Source organism: Amblyomma maculatum, chromosome 4, assembly GCF_055883805.1.
Source record: "Amblyomma maculatum isolate TAMU_Amacu chromosome 4, ASM5588380v1, whole genome shotgun sequence".
NCBI classification, from domain to species: domain Eukaryota; kingdom Metazoa; phylum Arthropoda; class Arachnida; order Ixodida; family Ixodidae; genus Amblyomma; species Amblyomma maculatum.
Window position 1 is genome coordinate 28270037 of NC_139347.1, and position 26152 is coordinate 28296188.

Sequence of the window (26152 nt, forward strand, 5' to 3'; positions counted from 1 at the left end):
AAGGCAGGTGAGTCAGATTGCTCTGGCGGTATTCTTCAGACCAGCAAGCGCGTTGCGTCTTAACCAGCATGCATGTTTCTACGGTCCTAAAATAGGCACAGTATACCAGTAAGCCCAAGGCGCGATTTTGTTTTTTGCATTGTCTTTTTTTTTTAAACCAAAACTTAAATTAACAATGGAATTAATACAGTGCTTCCACCAAACACCTTTGGTACATTTCAACCCACATAAATGGCTCAACTTCTTTATATTTTTATTTCTTTCTATACATTCCTACTACCGGTTAGCCAGGTATTTGTGAACACTATTTCCTATCACCACAGACACCAGCAGGGGCGACATATATATCAGGGCGAGCGGCTTCTTGTTTAGTGACGCCTGACCGTTCATACTGCGCTGTTTGTTCCAAGATGGAATTGAACAGGTTGACGCAGGAAATTAAACTCGATGCAGTCCTCAGCACCCTGGCCGCGCACCACAGTAACGTGGAAATTGCAACCCTATAAGGTACAGAATGAACTGACGTGCTCTGGCATTGAAGCGGTATCAGTGGCGAAATACAAAAAGGCCCAGTCAGTGGTTAGATGGCGTCAGAACACCAAATTGTCTCTAGCGGCTGCATGTCGTCGTGAGGGACGACTCAAGAAAGTCAATGAGGGAAATTGCAAATGAACTCAAGTTGCAGCGTCGACTGTCAAGCTTGCTGTGTATGAGGACTTCAGGCATTATTCATATATAATGGGACGAGAGCCTATGTCATGAGGAGCAGGTAACTCATATCGGGTAAAATTCGGAAGTACCGTCTGCCCCGGTCCAAACACTTGCTAGGCAAGCTGAAGAAGCTTGAGGAGCCTGGAATTGTCTGAGTTGTTTTGTTGTTTTTTTAGATGTAAAGCATTATGGCAAAGACCAAGAGGTTACCCACAGTAACGACAAGTGGTTTTGCGCTGATTAAGTGCGCACACAAAATTTTCCTCATTTGCGATAATGTTAGCTGTCGCCAGCAAAGATGGTGACGTCCTGTCCCACACTTTTTGCCGAAGGACTTGTCGTCACCACTGACGCGTAGATGGAGTTGCTTACCACCGTTGTAAAGCCCTGGATAGAGAATATAACGAAAGAAAGTTTTTATGTCATTCAGCTGGTTCGGCTTCAACCCACGCCACCTGCGTCACCGGATTTGCTAGCTGACAACCTTCACGACCACGTCACTCCTAAATCCCGGCCTCCTAGTTTTCCAAGTTTAAATCCGCTCGACAAGTATGTCTGTATTGGTGTTGCAATAGAGATCAGAACAAAGCTTCTTATTACCAAAGACTCAGTAAAGACCGCCATTGCTGACTCAATGGCCAACATGTCTAAGGCCACTTGATCCGATCATGCAGCCGTTTCTGAAGCCGAATTGAATCAGTTATTGCTGTGAATGACGGATTCATTGAGTAATTAAAGAAATAAACGCTAGGGAAGGTAGTTGTTAAAGTTTGCTGAAAATATATCCATTTTTCCTAGAGATATGCATCTCTCCCTGAAGTTAGCATCGTATTATAAGATAAATCCCGTACCAGATAAACCTTCTACCGTTTCAGTAAAAAAAAATATTCCTCTTTCTCTTTCTCAGCAATTAAAGTGACATACTGGTAATGTACAGTGTTACAATGTGGCGCACGCGTGTAAATGGAGCTCTTCGCATAGCGTATACCCCTAGCCGCCAACATAGCATGTGCAGATGGCCCAAACGGGACAGGTGCGGAGCAGCTGCGGGTGTACGTACCTTGCCCATCGAGGCTCTGCGCGCGCTGCTTGTGATTGGTGGTGGCGGTTATGGTAGCTTAAGCCTCTCAAATAGTATACCACTTATGCTAACATTGCAGAGCGCGGTGCTTAACCATGACTGCGAGTATGAAACAGTGCCACGACAACAGTACCGAGGGACCTGGGACAGTGTGGCCAAATTACGATCTGCACTACCTAACGACGCTCGCCCGCTCTATTACCTATCGCAGCGTCTCTATGTGGTCCCTGCTACTTTACGCGCATCGTACGGAGACCGGAAGCGGCTCCAGGCGAAGCTGTGATCTCCGGCTAGCGTGTGCCACAGCCGCTGCAACGTCGAATCAAACAAAACGCGTGTCGCTTTTCGCGACGCCGCTACTCAGCATGAATGCTCGAGGGCCTGTAATTACATTTTCTTTCTTGCTACTAGATTCTTCGCGGGTGTAATCATCAGTTTTAAACTGGGTACACGTCGACTGAATGTTTGTACAAGACCCCAAATGTCAGGATGACCAAACTCTTGGTCGGGTAGATCCTAGAATAACAACAGCGTAACCACGCACAACTAAATTACGCTGACCACAGCTGCAGTAAAAATGTCGCGTTTGCTCTGCGCATGAGGGAAGTGAGTCAGTAATAACTTTATCTAGTGTCCGGCAGGATTTAACGCGACCGGGCCTAGGTCTCCCACTTCAAAACGTCAAGATTTTGTCTCTTCGCCGTCTCTAGGACCTGCTGAACGACCCACATGAAAGAGAAGCCAAAATCATAATAATGCTTACGAATGCTTGTCAGATGCCTCCGCGTGCATACCAGTTTGAGAAAGCAAGACCGATTTAGTAGCGGGAACTTTCTGGTGGTAGTTGTTCTGGCGTCAATATGGTTGCGCGCATACATCAGTGTAAATAATAGGCCAAAACAAAGCGCGGTGTGATATATAGACTTATCAAGCTGACTGAAGCCAGCTTGATAATGTAGTCAGTTGTGAATGTAAAGAATATAAGTTTTCTCAAACAGCGCAACAGGAAACGAGAGGACGATACAACGAGCTCTCGTTGTGTCGTTCTCTTCTATCATGTTTCCGTTACGTTGTTTGCGCTGTTAACCTGTAATGAATCACCAATAAGCCCAATCTGCTGTTCTGGCCACTAGTCCTGCCACGCGTTGCGAATGCCCAGCCAAGTTTTACATCCACGGCAATCATTTCTTGTAGACTTCCACTAAACGCTCCAAAGCTGCCACAAAATCTCACACATGGACTACCACTCAACGCTGATATGAGACGGCACCAGTGGTGATGCCAGGGTCTGTCGAAGCAAGGCGCTTTTAGAGCACAGCTCTTATGCATCCGTTCACCGGTTGCAGCCGCCTCGCTATTGGTGCCGTTACTGGTGTAACCGAGCGAAAGAGAGCCACGATCTAGAGAGCCACGAGCCCAAAAGAATTTCTCAGAAGAATAAAGAAAGAAAGAAGAGCCACGATCTCTGCGCCGCTCACTCGTGGTTCTTTCTGTTCTCAGAAATCACATTTGCCGCGCGAGAAAAACAATAGAGAGCTTGGTAAACTGCACATACATACATACATACATACATACATACATACATACATACATACATACATACATACATACATACATACATACATACATACATACATACATACATACATACATACATACATACATACATACATACATACATACATACATACATACATACATACATACATACATACATACATACATACATACATACATACATACATACATACATACATACATACATACATACATACATACATACATACATACATACATACATACATACATACATACATACATACATACATACATACATACATACATACATACATACATACATACATACATACATACATACATACATACATACATACATACATACATACATACATACATCAGTTCAGTCGATCAGTCGTGTCAGACTCTTCGTGACCCTATGGACCATGTCACGCCACGCTTTCCGGTCTCTCACTATCTTCCTAACATCACATAACTTCATCTGCAGTGCCTCGAGGATGCCATCTAACCATCGCGTTCGCTGCCTACTCCTTCTCCGGCGACCCTCAACCTTTCCCAACATCAAATCTTTCTCCAGCGACTCCTCTCTTCTCATCAGATGACCAAAGTAGCTGAGCTTTAACTTTAGAATTTGACCCTCCAATGAGCAGTCAGGGTTTATGGTCGATAATATCGACTGATTTGATCTTCTGGCACTCCAACATACATACATACATACATACATACATACATACATACATACATACATACATACATACATACATACATACATACATACATACATGCATACATGCATACATGCATACATACATACATACATACATACATACATACATACATACATACATACATACATACATGCATGCATGCATGCATACATACATACATACATACATACATACATACATACATACATACATACATACATACATACATACATACATACATGAATACATACATACATACATACATACATACATACATACATACATACATACATACGTACGTACGTACGTACGTACGTACGTACGTACATACATACATACATACATACATACATACATACATACATACATACATACATACATACATACATACATACATACATACATACATACATACATACATACATACATACATACATACATACATACATACATACATACATACATACATACATACATACATACATACATACATACATACATACATACATGAAAAACGCATGAGAAATATCATCGAACCAGTATCTTCGCTTTTCGCTTGTTTTCTATGTGTGGCGCATTCACTAGCTGAACAAATACTGCCTTTGAAATGTACGAGAAGAAAGCAGCGAGGTCAGTCCTATTTTATTTCATAAAACCTGCTTTTCACGTGAAAAACTGAAGCAATAAGACACTGTTGAACGCACGGCGGCAAAGAGAGTCAACAATGAGCCAAACACTGTGCAGAGATTCGGTAAAGCACAGTAAGCATATCTGCACTAAGAAGGTAAAATGGGAGTGTTGACACACATCTTTCTGGCTCCCGGCACAAAGACAGCAGAAGAAAAAACAACTTCAGACAATGTCGACCGTCAGTACTGTCGACACTATTCCGGTCTTTCTTTTTTTTTTGTTGCCCTTCTGTCCTGAGATGAGTGATAACAATGCGACATTTTATCGCCTCACTTTAAGAAAACGCCGCCACTATAGGCTGGGAAGATTTTATATAAGAGACCATTCGCCGTCATACTGAATAAAACACTGAGGTGCTGCTAGAAAAATTTTGTTTTTCTCCGAGCACCCCGGTGTCATGGGCACTGACCCTCTACTTTCGTCTCGACGTTTCTTCTTTTATTTGTCTGCCAATGGAAGAATCTGTTCGCTACAACAATCGCTACTCCAGAAAAACAGAAGGTTTAGTAAACCTCTTGGTACGTTTGGGGTTAATGCAAAGTTTTAAAACTCTGGGCTCATACTTTACTACAGCACCTGTCGAGTGTACTATTTACTCTTATTTTGTGAACCCGAATTCGTACCATTACATAATTTGCATACTGGTGCCATGGTCTTCTCCAAGACCAGATATGTCCTTGAAATGCATATTTCTTCAGTTGAGCTGACTCGAGCTCATATATTCCTTATGCGGGGTTCATATGCACACGCTCAAACTTCCGCACAGCGGCGACGCCTTCTTCCACAAATCTTTATCTGTGGATTTCCGATATGGCCTGCTTTGCATGCCGAGACACACCCCACGAGTTCTTTCCGGCCTATAGCTATTTATATTACAAGGTGTTTGCTTTTTTTTCTTTTTCAACTCTTTCCCAGCATTCCACTGGATTTCAGCTCGAAGTTAGGCAAGCTATTCGCAGCGCGTTGTTTTCTTTAGTGTTTTTTTTTTTTTTGTCTTCACTTTGAAATTGGTCTTCTTTGTTCTGTGGAGACTCCGGATGCCAGTCGAAAAAAACGTTGTCTAGGTGACCTACTTTTTTTTCTGATTGCGTTCCACCTATGTGCCCTCACCAAAATTTCTTACTCTTGTCTGAGGTGCCTTCATAACCTTTCGATTCAAAACAAGACGTTGCTCATTTTCAATGCCATACACTGGTTGTTCCCCTTCGTTGCTTTTTGGTTCCAAAAGCTTTTATTTTTGTGTGCTATACTGCTCTTGTCAAAACGAGCTGCCAGCCCTATCATTCAGAACTTATTCTTCTCGCTTAATAAATATGCAAAATTTATTAAGTGCCCCTGCAGAACAAATACCGCCTCAACTTTTTATATTTGTCTTGCTGCATTTCACAATTCTTTTTTTTTTTATGCGAAAGCGTTATTAGGCTATGTTGGCGACGCTAAACCATGGATTCAAAATGTGTACGCAAAATGTGGTCACAACTGTGTTTGCGAACCTTAGTGCGGTGTAGTAGCATGCCGCAATGAGGAGCCATCAGTGTAGTCTAGTGCTATGTCGTAACTATTATGTGGTGCAGCAGTATGTTGTAACGAGAAACCATCAATGGGGTCTAGCATTATGTCGAAACGGGAAATTATTAGTGCGGGGTAGTAATATGTCGTAGCGAGAGATATTAGCGATACAGAATTTAGGGACAAGAAAATTAAAGAAATTGAGTGGTAACATAATTAGTGAAAATATAAGTAGTGAGAAAGAAATTAGCCATAAGAAAATCAGTGATAAGAAAATTAGTGATAACAATTCAGGGATCAGATAATTGATGATAAGAAACGTGGTGAAAAGGAAACTAGTGATAAGAATATTTCTCGTTTCTTCATTGTGGGTTACTGCAGTTATCTGAAATTTCTTCATGCCTGTATAGTTTGCTGGCGTGAGACACGGCAAATGGGAATGGCATCGTCTGTTTTATAAATATTTCTTCTGAAAATAATCCACGAGGTAATATTGAATATCTGCGGCCAAAATCGCGGCAAATTCAATCCTTGTTGTTTCTGTCTACGAAGCAATAGAAGAATAGAGGTACGATAGACCGAAGCAATGCGCCATCACCGACTTATCAAGCTTCTATTTGTCTATTCCTGTACTCATCCATAAGATGTATTGGTCTATGAATTTTACTAATGTTATTGTTCCATTTTTTGGGGTTGTATTGACGTATTCCTGTATCCATTTACTAGGTGTTCGTGTATGAGAGCACACTGTAGGCTAGAACCCTCTGATAAAAGTCAGGAACTAAGTGACACGCGCACCTAAAATGAGGCCTTATAACCAATATGGTCAGCCTGCTGACATGATTTACTGTCATCTGTCTTGCATCTGCTATCACGGCATGACAACTGGTTAGCAGAGCTCTGCTTGCAAGTAGAAGAGATTGGCAGTTGCATAGCAGGTGCAAAGCGATTGGCCGCAACATCATGGCCTAAGCGCATGGCATGGATTAGAGGGCCGCCTTCAAGGGAAGTTTCATTTCGCTCTTGTATTGCGTCTAAAAACGATACCCATAAGTTTGAAAGGAAGAAAAAATGAAAACTGCACCAGGAACAACAAAACTTTAAACGTTTAGTAGAAAACAATATATACCTTGCGAAACAGAACTATAAATTTTTATGTGCTTAGCCATATCACTGCGTTTGTCTGGCAGTAATCTATAGGTTACCATTAGAAACTGGCCTTAAGGGCCTTAAGGGTTACAGTATAAAAATAATTTAATGAAATAATTCATTGGAAAACCTCCAACGAATTATTTGCATTCAGTGCATATTTTGTGCAACTAGAGGCTATAACAAAAGACGGCAAATACGGGCTGGTTGGTACATGCTAAAGATTTGAGTAAAACAGCGCATGTGTCTGTCGGTCACATGTTTCGTCTCCACTAGCGCTGTTTCACTCGAGGCTACAACAATTTGATATATTACTTTTGAATACCTGCATTCGAAATAAGAACGAAGGGCTCTGTAATAACGAGAGCTGCAGTATATGAAAATGCAGCACCCAGCTGATTTAGGAATATATGCTAATTTTAATTTAATATGGCTGTTCTTGAACGATGAGCACACAACGCGCATCAACCACATGTGTTAAGCTCAATAACAACGTAAACTGTAAAAAGATAGAGCAAGTTACAATCCAGTTAAAAGGTAAGGACCTCCTGCAATAGCGTAAAGAACTGCGCACTGAGCAGTGCACCGCCTAAAGATACCTAAGTGATGAAAATGGCACAGACAACATACATAATCAAGCTATATGCTCAACTAGATAATTAGTAGACAGCCATATACAAATATTAAAAGAAAGGTATACCAATGATTGATGTCTTGCCTCATATACCGACGCACATGTTGTACTTGCGGTACTCACTCCACAGATGTATTACCAACACAGTACTGCTAAATATGTAGATATTTTATTTGTCTTTATTGTAAAAACATCTTTTCTGTACTAAACTTTGAAATGTACTTCGTACTTAACTGATTTACTATGAATTCACGCATGGGTATTCATTAATCGCACATTTTCATCATACATCAGTACTCCATGGTTTGCCATAGACATTTCTTTCAAAGGTGGCTTGACTTACTCCCTGCCACTGATCTCCTTTCCAACTTTTTGCCCATAGCTTCCTGCGAATAAAACTCTACATAACGTCTACAGTCTTTTCTGAAATACTTTCATAGTATGTTGCAGATGCTAAAGCTACTAGGCGAAACGATGGTCCGCAGTTGTTTTAGATGCTGCCCGAAGAACATCTTCCGTTTGATTTCAACTTTAGCAATGGCTGTTGCTTTTTCTGCGTCAATTAAAGGGTTATGAAGACTCAATAAAGCAGGGGCACTTAATTAAATATGACACTGAAGGTCACTTTGATTGGTTACCTGCTGGTGCCACCTAAGCTTGAAGTCCCGCCAAGCTAACTACAGGATTCATACTATAGAGAGTAGTGCCTGCAATAAAGTACACCTGATTCGGTCCACAGCCTAAATTTTGCTTCACTCTCAATGTTATTTGCTAAAAAATGCAGGTGGCAGGCGGCAGATTGCTCTTGCTGCCTGCCAGGCGGCCATTTCCGAATCCTGCAAGGCAAACATTTGATTATAAAGGACGCACCATTACATTCCTGCAGTTTATCAACGCTGTAAAACACGCCTTTGTGTTTTTGCGTATATTGAACGCATGTCAACGCTTGTGCAAAATCAAGCACGCCTCGCTGCAAGCTTCGCACTCCATGCTGCAACCAAAATGTGGTTATAGCACTACCAAGCGCCGTGGGAAGTGTTGTTCCAATCTTGTTTATTTTCCATTGCGATTTGCGTAAAACTGTTTGAACGGAGAAACATGCGCTGAGATCCCGGGCAAGACGACTGTGTTCATATTCCCAGGTCGTCTCAATATGTCAAATCTTGCGTGTTATCACACTGCTAAGCTCTTCATAGTTAAATAATAAATGCTTAGGATCTCCACCTTGGAAAATATAGGCGAACATCGATCGGCAACCACGCCAAGCCTGAGGTCGAGCTTTTGCAAAATTCTTTCAACGTTTCAGTTAAAATGGTAGCGAGTATCAAAAACAAGTAAGCTTAGCACCCAGCAGGATTGTATCTGGCGCCTGTGCCAACAAGGCGACTTTGATTTCCCCTTTCTTAAAGCTTTCGGGGTTTATAGCGTTTTTGTCAAAAAAGAAGGAGCTTCTTTTTTTTCACAAACGAACATCATAAATATACTTGTGCCCAAAATCACCATGCATATGCATAATAGGAGCTCGCCGCATCCTGCACCTCACCGCCATCAAAGGCACCAAAACTTTGGAAATCATGCAGATGCCTCAGACAGGGCGGCCAATTAGGAAGTCCTTCCAGTGCTGAATACACTTCCCGCGCCGAAGCGCGCTGCTCTCAAAACACACTTCGATCCATAATACGGTCCTCCCATAGACTGAATAATCCCATCACTACAAAATATTACAAGCCACAAAACTGTTTTCTGAACAGGTCAAAACCTAATACTGTAAGTATGATTTGATTTCAATGTCCTTCTTAAGCGTTCTTGCTAGCATGCCACAGAGTAAAACAATAGACAATAGTTCCCGGCTTCTTATACAGCCAGAAATTCACAGTCCACGGCACAAAAATTTCTTGGCGTGAAGGCTTGCCCTCAAAGGCAGCGTCGGACAATATACAAGCTCAAATCGCATTCGCTTAACACCCTCTAAACCTGTAGCGTCAAGGAACCTCAGCTCAGGCTATCGATGCAGCTGTATAGAGAAAAAAAGGCCCAGTGAGATCCTTTCACCTGAGTTACAAAGAGGCAATACAGGTATAGTCCAGCGAAAAACGTAGCGTTAAGACAGGACTGGAGAGACGAGGACAGGACAGAGCTACACTGAACTACGTCTGGCCAACTGGCCCCCCAGTATACTCTACAATACAGGTAGCCTAACTAAAAGCACACAGTGAAGAGGTAGAACACATTAGCAACATCGTTAAAAACTCCCTATAGGCCCACTGAGGATCCTGTTCAATAGGTGCGAATAGCCACTGCAAATGAACAGTGTGGCGGCTAATGAAGAGAGCTACTAAGAAGATTTGGTGTGCCGATTTAAAAAATTTCCAAAACAAGTTCATGCATGTACTCACAAGTGGACAAGGCCTACGCCATGACACTAAAAGAGGAAGGAATAATTGGCCTGTCACATGGGCTCTATATTGAAAGCGCCTGATAACTGCAAATATCCTGTGTATTACTCGCACTTTCCTCAGGACAGGAAGCATATTTTGCTGCGTATTCCAAATCGTAGTTTTCTAATCATTCATCTCGACGTTCTGCACTTGGAAATGCTAGGCAAGAGCACGCACGCTTTCGGGATGTTCTATCGTTAATGCATTCGAGTGAGCAGATTTCTAGAAACGCTGGATTAGGTCGTGAATGGGAGCTTCAGGCAGCTACATACGAAGGTGAGGAGGTGGATAATGCTCATAAACACGTCGCTGAAGCCGGTACGGAACGAGCGAGCACTGCTGAACGTCAGACAGGGAAAGCAACGGTGAACTGTGAGCTGTCTGCACGTGATGAAAGCCAAACGCGAATGAATGAGATGGCACATAATGTACAAATAGAAATAAAGGAAGCCCAACATGTTGTTCACTAAAAAAAGCACCTAAAAAACAATCGATGTGACTAATGCAGCAGGCATGCGTTACCATTTGGAGTATTCTATGTGCTTTCTCGCATACGTGTTTGTGACCCCTTTGTGCGGAAATTACTCAAAAGGTATATAACTCCCATCAAGCAATCTCAATAGGTCGCGCTGTACCCTCCTCCACATTGTCACCCATCGCACGCTCCTCTGTTTCACTTTCCTCTCCTTTTGTCCTCTTTTCTCTCCACTTTGCCACATCACAGCAGAGGTTTCAAAGGGAGGGACAGGTAGATAGCTTTCTTTTTATTAGACGTGAGGCATCTATCGTTAACGTTTTAAAGACTGGTTTACTGCGGATGCCTTTAGAACAATGAAAACATCCACTGGGTCAATGCGTACTGCCTAGCTCGAAGAGCACGAGTGAGCGAAGCAAAAGCACGTCTAACATTCAGAGGAGGTATAGTGATACCCCAATATGCGGCTGCCTTCATCAATAGCCGTCCTAAAAGGTGCTAGGACATTTCTTAATCGCATTCCGTGCTTACGCCGACTGCCGACAATGTGACCCGCGATAACATTATTTTTTTTTTGTTATATTATATTGCACTCAATGGCCTACTTCCCTATTTTCAATTCTCAGGCTGGTGGTCAGCAGGGATTAGGACTGAACCTATTAATTTTGCCGTCCTGTTTTTGGTAACTAACAGCTGGGTCTTAATCAACTCATCAGGTGCAATTACTGCAGAGTAAAAGGGATGAGAGCGGATGTTACAACACAGGTCACAACACATTTTTTGGGCTTTGAAACAAAGGCGGTCCTATTTAATTCTTTTGTAGGATTTTACATCATGTGCATCCGCACACCCATCCATTATTTTACACAGTCCGTAGCTGTCTGACCAGGCCTTGCTTTCTGTCTTTGCACAATCTTCGCGCAGGTGTCCGGTGGCTGGGTGCTCGGTGCCATGGGTTGCAAGGTGGTGGTGTACATACAGATGGTGACCCTGGCGTCCACAACGTTCATCCTGGCCTCCATGAGCTACGACCGGTACGCGGCCATCTGCCGACCCCTGGAGTCTCGCTCGGGGCTGCGCCGTGCCAAGGCCATGCTGGCTACATCCTGGATACTCGCCTTCATATTCGCTCTGCCACAGCTATTCATCTTCGTACAGGTATGCCCTGCCCCCTTTCTCCCCATCCTTCCTAGGAGTTATCGAGGTGGTAAGCTTTTACCGTAATAGCAGAAACAATGGCGTGTGGCGTAAATTGCCATACAATTAATCTGAAGTATCGGTGGGTGATCGATGCCAACATAGACGCAAGGCGTCGTAGAAGACGCAAGCTGAGCAGAATAGATTTGAAAGCTAGGAAGTGAACGCGAAGTTCTTAGATACGCCAGTCACAGTGTTAGACATATTCAGAATTCAAAATCAAGCTTTTAGGGTAGATTCTTCCTAAGCCTCTTGTGCAGTACTGAGTGCTTCCAAATATATCATATAAGTGATGAAATAACGTGTTGAAAGATGTCAAAACAGCAGAATAAAAGCAGTACTGGAAATCAGTGCGGTTAGCAACATTCAAATCGGTAAACATATATTTCTATATCTGCGTGTATATTCAATGTTTTAGCGTTTTAAATATAGACTATCTTTAGATGGAAAGAACACATAGCTACCCTTCGCTGGTTAAATCAGCATTCGCACTGCAGGATAACAGTGTGTTAAGGCATATTTTCCTGCATAGCGTTTTACTAACTTGGAGACATTTAAATAGTTATCTTCAAAAAAAAATGTCGGTTTATTTTTTTTTATTTTTTTATTGTAGTTACTTAAACTTACACTTGATCTTGTCCATTGGTTTCTGGCAGCGCTTTCTATTCTGAGCATCCCTTCGTCGGCACAATCTTTCGGTGGTAGAAAATGAGAAGAAAAAAAAACGTACGCATGTAGGTTGGACTGCATGCTGGAAAGTTTCATATACAGTCGAGATATAAGCGGCAATTGCAGCCCTTGATTCTGCTTTACTTTAACACTCTCTTTATTTTTTCCAGCATGAAATGGTGACAGCGCTAATATAGAAGGCGTAATAAAATCACACGTGGACCGCCCAGAAGTCTCCCTAAGCCTTCGGCCTCAAAGGCGTCCCCGCTGCAACGTACCTCTGGCAATTTGAACGCGGAAAAGGTTTTCTACTTTGGAATTCTGTCCGTCGGGTACTATGAAATGAGAAAATTGCTTCTCAGCTGCGTTAATGGCCCTTTAAGTTGGCTCATCCCAGCTCGCATTCCTTTCTTACACGCATGTACCGTGATTCTAATGCAGGCATCACAGTGGGGGAACAAATTTGTACTGGAAGGAGCATACCTTATTTTGTGTCTTCCTTCTCACGATGGAGGCTCACTGCCGTGGCAACTTTCTACGCGCTTTAGATTTGCCGCCCGGTCGAAATCACGGTGATCTTCCTCGCTGCCGTTGCAAATAGCTGCGCGGCAAAATTAGGGCACAGCCCAATAGCATGGCCTAAACACGATTACTACGCGGCAAGCGCTTGGACCCTGAGAGTACTCAAGGCTAACGACTCTTCCGAGTAGGCGCTCCTAAGGCAAAGCCAGAGTTCTGACACGTCCGCACACTCAGCGCTCTCTCAGCACCTCGTCATTTCCCCCCGCTCTGTTTATCGGAGCGTGGAAAAGCACGATACGAGCGTAGAGGAGTTATCTTGCGAGTACCAGAAAACATTCCTTACTAAGGTTAGTCAAACTTCCTTAATGAGTTCAAAAAGTTTTTATTATGCCAGAAGCTTCATCAGCAAGTAGGCACACGTAGGCCCTTGTCTGGATAGCTTTCGTGCACTTTAGCGGCAGCATCCGTGATACCTCGGGCTTGAATAGTTTCCTGGAACCATCTCAAACCGATTTTAGTTTTAAATATTGGCGGGAAGGACGTAGCAGTCTTTGCTATATATCGTTTTCCAACATGCCAAACTAATCACATTATTTCCTGACTGACGATCATATCGGTTTATTTATTTAAAGGTGCGTAATGCGCACGTACTGACAGTGAAAAGTATTGAAGATCCTTCTGCAACTACCTGTCTATCATCTGCTTTTCAAGCCCTTCAGTCGTTTATCGCTAACTTCTTATACTGACGAAATCAAATCCACCCAATTGTAGGCAGTCTTCACAGCAACAATGTCAGACACGCCACTAAGGGCGCCTCCTGCGTTTGACTCGGACCGTTTACACAAAGGAAATGCCTCCATGGTAAGTTATATTTTGTAGCTCCATTTTATTATTTTCGATCAATTTTTAAATAAAGAAGTGATGGTTTAGGGTGGTGGTCTTCATTTAGGGTCTCTCTTTTTTTTTGCCTGCACCCTCAAAAACTTAAATGAAGGCAGTAATTAACCATTCCTCATCGTTAGCAATCCATGATAAATTAATCGAAAAAACAAATGCCGCCTGCTTCTCAGCCCTCACATGACGTTATGCGACCCACAGTACTCTTTTCATAGCTTGTGAACACAACAAAATATATAACCTTCTAGCTTTCCTGCAGAATAATATGCAGCCATTTAGTGGCCGTGCTATGAGTTGAGGGCAGAGCTTTTGACAGAGACTTTCCTGCTACCATCAGTGAGGAGGCAAAAGTTTGGGGTCATTTAGGCTCCGCTCTTTATTGTATGACGCGGCAGCGTTAACGTCTTCGGTCAGCGGCTCCTCATCTCTGACTAACTAACGCTTTCATACTTGTTGCCACCCTACTATTACAGATTCTCATTAGCATACTGTCTTAAGGTACTACACGTGAATATAAAGCTCCACTATTTCCAAGCTCACAAACGTTTCTGCGTAGCTTAATTAAGTAGTCACAACAGGGTGTCGTTTGTACTCTGCTTAATAAATCTTTCACTCGGCAAGTGGTGGAAGCAGCTGATCAGTCACCTCTATCAAAGAGCTGAATCTAAGAAAATTTCAAAGCGAACTTTACAAAGCTTTAAATTTGTGCTGAGTTCAATCCTGCTTCAGATTTTCAAAAGCAGTATATTTTGTGCCTCTTGCCCATTGCGCCACATTTGGAAGTGTGGAAGGGGGATTATCAAATCAACTTTATCAAATTAGCTGCAGTGCGTGATGTCACTCCTTATTGGCCCTCAACAGTCAAACAGATGAGACGTGGCTCCATTTAAAGTAACGTGCATATCGCGCGTAAAGAGTCTTGCTCCTGCTTTCAAGATCCGCTTGCTTTACGTAAGTTTCACCTTGCGTAGGCTTTCATCGTGTCCGACATTCGTTTCTGTTATCTGTCCTGAAAGCACCGTTTCAGGATCTACAGTATTTCAATGGGTACGACTCTGCTACAGCTATTCGACTCGCCTGATTGTTAAGGGTCATCTCTCAGCGCCGGCACTGGTCTGGTCTGCTGTGAAGCAAGGCTGTCCGATGTCTCCGATCCTTTGTGCAGCTTTTTCACGAGCGACTTTGTTTGAGTGCTGCATGTGAGAGTGATATTCAACATTTGCTGTTTTGAACAATAAAGTCAACGTTCTGGCATATGCTAGCAATCTTGATTTTTTTCTGCATTAGTAAGCCCAGCATCGACGATATTGTTTTGCTTTTTTTTTTCTACGATAGATACGTCTGGCATCGCTTTGGCGCACAAATAAATTGCTATGAATCCTCAGGTTTACGTCATCTTTCAAGAGATGAGTGCAACTTCGTTATGTTGAAATTTATTGGCCTTCTGTCTCTAAATATTGAAGAGAATCGCTTGACTCATTAAGTTCAAGCATTCATTGCAAAGAGGAATACCTCAGGGCCTTTCAGAGTTACACTGTAATTTTCATTTCCCACCGCATTACGATTTTAGGGTGAACCCAGGCATGTACCTTGTTTCTGGTGATAAAAATGTATTACGCACTGAAGCTGTTGTTCCAATACGTTAGACACTGCCGCTAAAGATTTCTGCAAACCTTCGCGGCATTTATCCGGTCCTCCAGTTGTGAGCAGATATAGTTTCATGACCTTCTCAGGCCTTTTTCAGTTGATGAACGTGATCTGATGCACCTTTATGCCAGACAGGTGCTCGTTTCTTCGTTTCCCGTAAAAGGTCCCATCTTGTTGTTTGAGCATTCTGGAAATTTTTATTTTGCGAACCTGCTTCCCAACCAAATTCTGACCATTAAATATGCTCGACACTCCTCTTTACTTAAATTGCTGCAGGGTGCTTATGCATCGGTGCGTTTTTTTTTTTTCTGCAGTTTGTTAACGTAGTGAGCATTTGTGGTCTGCTTCTCGTAAACATTAATAAAAAGAATTTATATCAGTGCTTTTTTCATCTCAACTCTACCATTCCTTCTATTCTTGTCTTAAGGGGTTATATGGGCCAACACAAGAGAGAAAAAAAAGCTACTTTCACCTAATGCTTAAGGTTTCTTTACATTTTACAACTAAAATCTACCATTTAAAATGCGGCATCACAAGGGAAGCATCTTCGTGTCTCCTGTAATCTGTCTTCTGCGCAATGCATCACAATCTAACGAACATTGTTTTGTTGGCTGCAAAGCCGCAATAATATTTTGAGAAACTTTGCACACAACGCTGTGATTTTGCGCTGAAAGGCTGATTTTTATAGCCAAAAAGCAGCGTTGCTTAGGGTCAATCAATACGACCACGAACCCTACGATATGATTTTTCCTCTTTGTCTGCATAGCCAGTCGAAAACTCAAATGTCCGATAGAAATGTAGTGCCTCTCTTTCTCGCCGCAGCACATTTTGGCGAAGTAATAGTTCAGCTAAAAGCCAATTATGATGAATGTGAATTTCTTCCGGACTGGTTTTTATTGACGATGTCTTGTCTTTCTTAGAAATCTTTCTTGATGTCTAAAGTTAAACTCCTGTGTTTAGCTGCTTTGTTGCCAAGCTGCTGTTTGGTAAATAATTACTGTATATACACCGTACCAACACATATACCACGCCGGAAATAAATGCCTGCTTGCTTTTTAGATAGCGTGTCTTACTCGATAATCAAGACTCGCGGGTTCGATTTACACCTCACCTTAAATTTTGTTTCAACTCGATTCATTCACTTTACATTCTTACGAAACACCTGCCTGCATTCACCTGCTTTAGATGCTCATTCATCATCTGTCTTGCATTGTAGACTTCCGTGCTGCTGCCTCATTTTTATTTTCTATTTCGGATGACGTTATCACCAGTTCTAGGTTCATAAAAGTCCATACCTGAGAAAAGATTCTTTCATCCCTACCCTACTGCTCGCCCTCTTCTCCCTTCCTCCCTCGCTCGCTTTCTTCTTCGGAAGCAAAAGTGTTTTTAAACCCTGTCAGTTATGATCGCTGTGCCCAGGCAAGACTGAGACGTTGGTTTAGCTTGCGAACTGATGCTCCTCCTCACCACTAGTTCAGTTCTCTCTCATAAATATGTTAATGACGTCTTAATCAATTTTAAATAAACGGCTCTACTTTCGAAGTCAAAACGTATCGACTAATTGGAATTTTCTCTTCTTGCCATCGGCGCCGGTGCTGCAGAGTTTTCCTCTGAACTGGAGTCTGAACGCACTCGCCTAATATCGTCATTTGGCGCGTTCTTTTTAATGAGCAAATTCCTGTTCGCGTCTACAATCAATTTTGGTTCCTCACCGCCTGGACCGCGCTCAGTGCTCCTGCAAGCGCTCATTGGTCCCCACTCTAAATCATCACTTCCCCAGCTGTTCTTAAAACACTGCCTTCGGAGTTTATGCTCTGGGCCTTTTTTCACTCTTTCCCCTTGTTAATTTTACCCGCCGCTGAACAGCGTCATTAGAGCTCCTAGATCCGACCAGGCACGAAGGGAACGAGGCAATGAAGCAAGACCTCACTCTCTACCCGTAGTTTCCTTCCGAGTCACTAATCACTGTAAACCACTAGAGGCCCGTTCATGCTTTTTTCTTTGCTTTATTTTTCGCTTCAAGCCGATCACCGTTTTCTGAACGTTTATCTGGCAGCGTGGCTTTATGCTCGCTTCGTTTTTAACTTCAGTGAGGCAGGGGAGTGGAAGAAGGCAAACATAGCCTACCTTTTTATATGCTTCCCGCCACAGGACAAATCATGCCGAAGTATGGAAACAAAATAACAAGGGGCAAAGACATGAAGAAATAAAAATAGACTAGATAATAGATGTCTGTCTTCACCCGACCGCCACGGCATAAGGCCAGATGAGACGAGCGGGAATTAAGGGGAATAGAAATAGCAGCAGAAACTATTCCTCGGACGCCGAAGATAAGCTTGTCTGTAGGAACTCCTTCATCCGAAGCAAACTGTTGTCCCGAAAGACAAGCGCTCGTCCCTCTTTTTTGGTGCTGTGCTCTGTAAACACTCACGTACAAAGGTAGGAGAGGTCTGAAGCGAAATAACTGGTCGACCAGATTTTAATCAGACTGGGTTTTCATCCAAACAAGGCAGGACTGAGCAAAAGTGCGCGGACAATGACAAATCAGGGCGCATATAGGCATTGTGAAACCAGCGGATGTTGAGCAAACTATCCGTTCACAATGAGGTGCTTTCGTAATGAGCGGAACGGTTATTTTTTGTTTCATACCACGCAGATAAAGAATATGATCTTAGTGAAAATGTAGAACACATTTTTTTGGCTTGAGACCAAGCCTTGAGATAAACTTAATGATCAGAATATTTATTGCTGATAATACGTTTCATCCCAATAAATCATGCACAAAATAAAAACGAAAATATTGGGCAAATATTTTAGATATATAAAGTGCAGGTAAAGTATTCCGCCGATGAAAACCTGGTATAACAGTTATTATTTGAGAATAACGATATATTCTTTGTGTCTAGCAACCTAAAATCGCCCAAAACGCTTTCTGTTCACAACTAGAAGCAGATACACATCAACTTTCGGAGCAAATTTACGGGAAACGTCTAAGTTCCGGCTTGAACGAACAGTTTACGCAGCAGGCAGCAGCAAAAAAATATAACGCCGGCAAGTAGTAATAATTACTTTGCGCGGCGCAAGCTTTTCCGGAAAATCAAGTCAAATCAATATTTTATTTCTTCTCTCATGGAGAAAAGCACTGACGGGCAAAGCGGTGTAAGGGCGGTGCCCAGGCCCTTTGTTGTGCAGTTCCACTGTAAGTAACTACCCCTCGGAAATAACATGGCTGTCAAACACAATAATATCGCGTACGCATTTCAAGCACGAACCTACAGCATATATATATTTTAAAATGAACAAATTGCCCAATGGACTTCTGATAAACGCTTACAAATATGAAAAGCTTTTCTTGTTAATGAGAGTGAAGCCCCACGAGACTCAATCAATAGAAATAAATGCTCTAATGCACAAGAAAATATGCTATCTCGGACAAAGCTCTGAAGAGCACGCGGTCCGCAAATGAAGCCGATGGCTAGAAACAACATTCCTTGATCTGTAGTAGAATTGGCAAGTTGCATGCTTCTGACATCAGATAATCTTTAACTTCATCTTCGAACATGAAAATCACTTTTCATACATCCTTCTGAAATTTGTCCTCTAAAGTACATACACAATTACTAAAAAGACATCGGGCATCTGCCAGAAGTAAATATGCACATTTCTTCGGTGCAAGTGAATGAGGGCTAAATTATTCAGTGGAAGTGCAGAATAGAATCATGAGGACTGGCGAACGCACACTCTGTACGACAGCCAGCCATGACACATGCGTCGTTCTGGCCAGCTTAATCAAAATAAGAACGCTGTTCTCATGCAGTGAAACAGAGGACCGATATGTACACACCAGGCGAAAAGGGTGTACAAAAATAAAATGGAAAGATATTCTTACTCGAAAACGCAGGGATGCATGGCACGACATAAAGTGAGCAACTGCACACGAGGCACGCTTCGGACATATTTCACTTTTCAACCTGTTTTCTTTCGATGAAGCCTGCTGTATTCAATGGCAGTAGTTAGTAGCACGCACTACCTCTGAATTATAAATTATCCGTTTTCCTACTTTCAAGACCAAAGGCTGGTCTCTTCTGATATACTACTAACAGCTTATTGCATTTGCAGCAGAGATGAGGTGTGATGAACAAGAACGACTCAAGCCCATAGGCTCAAGATATTGGTTAGGCAGCAACCATTTCTGAAACCTCTACTTCAATCGTCTCAACTTCAGTAACTAATCGCCATAGAGAAGCGCTTCTATATCATTTTATGTTTATTTTATCTAGAAACGATAACAACTGCAATGCAATAGCGTTAAATGCTTCGTCATTCAGAAAATTTGGCGTCGACGTTGCGAGCGAAAAATCGAGCATGAATATAGCAGCTGGTATCTGGTAGGTGGCATGACCATGAACTGACTGATCTTCGAGATGTATGACGTCCAGAGCACCGCATTGCAGTTTTGGCTAGTGCTGTAAAATTGGACTTCGTCTTCGAGACCGCAAGATCCAATCCGGCCTTCTAAGGACCCTTGGATCCCAAGAAGTTCGCACGGCTTGGTTAATTCAGAAATTTATATCGATGTTGAGCAGTCTTTCACATTAGTTTGTATTTTACCTCTGTATATTAATGAGTATATGAGGAATAAAAAAGTACAACTAAAAGACGATGTTTAAGTAGTGTAAGAACGAGGATCGGTGAGAGGATAATGCACGCGGAGCCATTCGCACTGTCGCGTCATAGCTGTAAAGTCACAGCTGGAGTGTCCCTTAGTTGTTTTAGTACTTCATTCTACGTAACATCTTTTTGATGAGCTTCTAAGCAGCGATAGTGCATGATTTCTCAAGCAGGTTAAAATATGAGCATTTCTCCGAACCTGCACTGCACTGCACTGCACTCCGAAGCTAGTGCATTTAGACAACTTTTTCGATGTGATTTCACTTGACGAAGGTGACAAGAAGCTGTTATTCTAACATTTCAAGAAACAATTAGTGTGCGAATTGAATTCCACAATGCTTACCATCTATAAATACCTAAAACAGTTTTTATCACAAGTGTTCTTCTATTTCTTGTTTTCCTGTCAACCTTAATACAGTCCCATTTCAATGACAACTGTAGAATGCCCAACCAGACCAGTCAAAGTGAGTAATTAAAAGAAAATGTGTCAATCAAGAGACCCAACCGCTTGCTTACTGCAGAAAAGGGTGATAATGAAGTCAGCAAGAAATACAAATAAACTCACTTGCATTTTGCAGACTACCACCACTGCCCGAAATATTTGCCTTTCTTAAAAAATGCCTGCGTCTAATCGTCATACTTGCAAGGAAAAGAAATGCACTGCATCCACAAAAGTAGTTAAACCAAAAGGCCACAGGCTTTTAGCGGACCCTTTGCTTCAATAATTGTAAGACGCACGCGACGAAAGTATGTACCCTCTTAGTAGTCCGAACTACAATAGTGGACTAATTCCTTTGAAATCAATAGTATCCGGAAATAAAAACGGCGCTGTGTGAGAGTTGCTTTCTACCTGATGTTCTTTTTGGCAGTGCAAATAAGCTAAACCTTCACCAACTTTTCCACTTTTCTGTTTTGTCTAAATGTAAACTGGAGCGTTTTACTAAGCTATGTTCCAACCTTAGTATCAAACAAACTAGCCTGATTATACAGAAACCTCTTCCTGACAAACTTGTGAAGCTTTTCAGTTATAAAGATAAAGATAAAAGGAAAGAGCGCTTGCCATTGTTTGCTAATAAGCAGGGTGCTCTGTTACTTTAGCTGTATGTTTGAAGAACATAAAAAATGAAAATACTGACCTGCAGATATATAAAAGATGCACTGCAGTTTCCAGAAGGATTCTTTTTAAAGAATTCGGTAACTAATTAGTTAGCGTGCGTAATTAACTTTCCTAGGGTCTTTCCAGACGCACTGTCATTCTACCCTAGGAAGATCTCGGGGCCGCAATGCTTGGAGTAAGGGCTTTAAAAAATTGCAGAAGCTAATCTTTTTAATCCACATCAAGAAAACTAGAGAAACGAGAAAGCTCGCGGAAGGAACCCTCTTCTGACCACCCATTATGCGCTGTTGCACCCGCTTTGTGCTCCTACAAACTGAATTAATGAAAATGATGCAAAACTCCATATGGACTGCCGACCCGGCGCCCATATTCACTGCACCCTCCCGGACAGAGTATCCAAAATGCTAGGTTTCTTAAACATAACTAACGATTTGTGGAAGAACAAGGCAGATAGTCTAGAAAAAAAATGCGAGTGAGGCCCACAAGAAAATGCTAATTTAAAATAAAATTCGTTCTTTTTCGCGCACCGCAATTCATTAGCTGACACGTTCGTTTCTAAATATGCCTTGTTCGTAGCTTCGCGGGAAAGCCTGCTGGCACTTGCATTGCCTTCAGGTTCTTTATATTTCTCAAGCCCTTGTCACGCTCACTCAACAGAATGCAAGTCCACTCAGCCAACTGCAGGCGTTTGTGACCAGGATACATTGTCCTCAGACAACTTTTTATTCACTATTCAGTCTAACGTTCATTCCATTTGCGAAACCTTCGCCCTCATTTTCGCTCGCCTATTTGTCCATTTGTCTGATATGCAAACGAGCGTGAACGGCTCTGAAACGTAAGCAGTTTCAGTTTCGTAAAAAAAAAAAGCACCGACCTTTCATTGACGGCTATGCAAGGCTGGCCACGTAGCCAGCATTTTGAAAGGTAGATTTTTTTGCAGAAACCCCGTGTTCCCTGCTGAGGTCAGGTCCTAAGTCTTTTGTTGACCTTGAGTGGCTGCCATCGCATTTTCGAAGAAGGTGTTCTGCTTGGTTCTGATCTGGCTGCTGACTGACATTCAATCTTATTTTATAGGCAGAGCTAGCTGTGCATCCAATGTCTTGCAGGTTTACACGACAATAACCTTAGCCTGTACAGCACTGGTATGTGAGGAGAAATCAGTAGCAACGTTTGCAAGATACAAAACAAACGAAGTGAATTTTATTACACACCTAGAGTATATTCAGCGTTTAAAATTGTTCCTGCGCTGAACCAAAAAAAGTATGCTCACTTGTATATATATATTTATGGAATGTACTATTTTTGGTTTAACATACCGAAATGACTCAGGCTATGAGGGAAGCTATACTAGTGAGCTTCGGATTAACTTAGGCCAGCTGAGGGTTTTTAACGTGCAATGGCATTGTACAATCCACGGGTGCATTTCCAGTTTCCCCTCCATCGAAACTCCACTCCACTGTGGCTTTGTTCAAATCCGTGCACTCCGGCTCAACAGCCGAGCTCCTCACCAGTGAAGCCCCGCGGCAGGTAATACCTTTATTTTAATAAGAAAGTGTTTCTACTCAGTGTTCAGCTGAAGTAACTGCACTTTCTTGCGTTGTGAAAAGGTTTGTTCAGGAAACATTTGTTATCGGACAGGTGCAAATGCATCGCAGGTAATACTGGACCCAAGTACCCAGTACGAAGCGGTAGCGGCACTACTAGTTCACCATGCTCGACTTGCCTCAGAGGAACTGTAGGTCATTGGGGACTGCAACTCGGGGGATGAACTGCAAATAATGATTGATGACCTAGACAGAAAAAGTAGAAAGGTAGGCTTGAAAATCAATATGTCAATGTTATGGGCTGGTTGTACTCAGGAAAGCATTGAGGAATACCAATAAACCCAGGCTTTGCTTCTCCGAGGTTGCAAACAGTTCCATGTACAGCTCGGCAAGCTGCAGCTGTATATCGTGATCGATGCCTTCAGGTAATGTGGGAGTAAAAAGCAGTACGCGCTCCAGCTGTTGTGTACCTCATGCGAGTAATAATGTTGTCTTCCAAAATTATTTTTCTTATAACTTTACGCCTTATTTTCGCGGCACCAAAACAACTTTGGCAAATATATCATCACAATCCTGAGCAGCTAACGTATGCAAAATAAAGTATTAGCGTTATCTTTTTTGACATCACGCACCAACGTGTGAGTTGGAAATAAGTATACTCAACGCGATCGCTTGTTTTTGCGTATAGCGTGCTTCCGATGCTGCTGTCGTCATCATCAAATCCTTGAACTTTGTTTCGACATGTGATTCTTATTTCCCTTGCTCACTAAAAACATACTTCGATCAATCCTATTGGCGTCTCCTCCAACTAAGGCAATATATCTGATTGCCAAAGCAGGAACCAAACCCAAGAAATATTCCTGAGGCAGCTTCGCGCGTGCTATACAAGAATAAAGCAAATGTAGTGGTGCACTGCTGCAACATCGTGGGACCACTCGCTTGTATTTTGTGTTTCTGTTAACTGTAAGCAAGAGAGCTGGCATGCGAAAGGGTAAAATAAACCATACTCGGCGACAGAAGGCGCACACGTGACCGAACGATTCGCTCACAGCGTGGCTCCTGAGTTCGCCGTCCAGAGCCAGCTGTCGCCACCTTGTCTGTGGCCCGGCGGCGGATCAGTGAGCACATACCAGCCGCCGTATTTCTTTTGACTGCGCAGGCACAGGATAACAGCAGCGTGAACAAAGAAGGCACTTCGAGCATCTGTCTAGACAGACCGAGTGCTGCTTTGTTTCTTCCCTCACTTCTCTTCTGGCTTCAAGAATTGTTCTCTTAGAAAAAGAAAGCTTCTCCAGCCCGCAGGCCAAATTGATCTCCAATCTGATGGTTTCTGCACCTCTGATGGCACACATAACGATCAAAGAGATGCTCTAAGACTCTAAGCTGTTTTTAATGCTAAGTTTTTCGTAATCACGACGTCGTTCGCAAAACATGTTCTTGACACGTTTGATATTTAAAGCAAAAAAAAGCATGCTATATTGTCATTGGACATTGTAAGAGTCCTCAAAACTTCTAATTCCTTAGTGTTGGCCTAACTGCAACCTCAGTCATCAGGTTCAAATAGCTGCATATTTTCTCCGGGCCTGCTACTTGATACCTCCGATGATTAAAAAATAAACATTGGTCTTCGACATCAGCATGCGCACACTGAATATACCTTAGCGATTGCGCTTTTCGGCCCAACTTCCTTAGCGCTGTCAAAATGAAATTATTCTCGTTACGTCACTAACGCGAGGTTCGTGTGCTATGAGGACAGCAGAAACTTATTTTATGTGGTTTTTCGGTTGTTTCAGAACATTACTTCGGATTTAGTTTCTATCATGTAAACTAGCACCAGGTTCGCAAAAAAAGGGGGCTCTTGGGGCCGCCCAGTCCGAATGGGAGTGAAAGGTAGGCATGGCATCCGCGGGGATATATAAAAACTAAATTTTTAAAATTCAAGTTCAGGTTTTAAATTTCACCTATAATGTCATTCGTAGTGGAGAGCAACCATGAACACCTAACAAAATGTGATGTAGTAAGCGTGATTTCTAGGACGGAGTATTTTAAAACACTGTTCTTCCGGGTCTTCATGTCTCACCGCACCCTGCAGAATCCCAGCACAGCTCGTTTCTTTCGTGGCCTCGCATTTTTCAATCACTGGGCGTGAATACAACGACTACGTCTACAATCCATGATCTAAACGTGATCGAAATTTAAAATCTCCGGACCAAACGGCTACTGTCCCGGCTAAAACTAGCAATCCCAAAGCAACACGCATCGGTACGTGCCAGTGGATTGAGCACCGTACTACAATGTCATTCCTACTACGGCTACATTTTCTTTTTCTAACCCGGAGTTGCCCTTTACCATAGCTCACTTCGTTTTCAGGTGCAGACTGGAGTGACGGTGTCAGGAAGACCGCACCTGGAGTGCCTCAGCCGGGGCTACACGCGCCACTGGCAGCGGCAGCTCTACTTTTCCTGGCTCACCGTGTACATCCTGGTCGCGCCTGGCTTGCTCATCTCAGCCTGCTACCTGCGCCTGCTGAGGGTAGTCTGGGCCGCGTCGGCGCCAGAAAACGCCACCTGCCTTGTGACCACGGGCGTCAAAGACAAGGAGAGCGGTGCCAGTGGCAAAACCAACGGGAAGGGCCCGCCGCCGCCGACGCTGCGTCGCTGTGCACAGGCCCACCCGTTGCTTCCCAGGGCACGCGCAAAGACGCTCAAGCTGACGGTAAGCCTTCTGTGTTGTCCATGCTTGGCCTTTAGCTACGGCATGGCTTTACTTAAATCGTCATAGCTGCGGGAGATGCCCTCGGAGGAACTTTGAGCAAATTTTGTCCGCTCTGTTTCTCTAAGCTACCATGTTATGGCACAGCTTCCAGTGCACTCCACGTAACTGAAGTGGTCAACAGGACCTCCAAGCTACCATGTTATGGCACAGCTTCCAGTGCACTCCACGTAACTGAAGTGG

General features: G+C 42.8%; 1 protein-coding gene across 1 annotated transcript in view; it reads left to right on the plus strand.

Annotated features, from left to right (window-relative positions):
* The window catches only part of LOC146190545 (gonadotropin-releasing hormone II receptor-like), a 62820-nt gene that overhangs the window by 19781 nt on the left and 16887 nt on the right, over positions 1 to 26152 (plus strand). Inside the window, exons 2-3 of the mRNA XM_084599804.1 lie at positions 11858 to 12091; positions 25568 to 25912. Coding sequence (XP_084455930.1) covers positions 11858 to 12091; positions 25568 to 25912 — 579 coding nt within the window. The remainder of the gene's footprint in view (positions 1 to 11857; positions 12092 to 25567; positions 25913 to 26152) is intronic.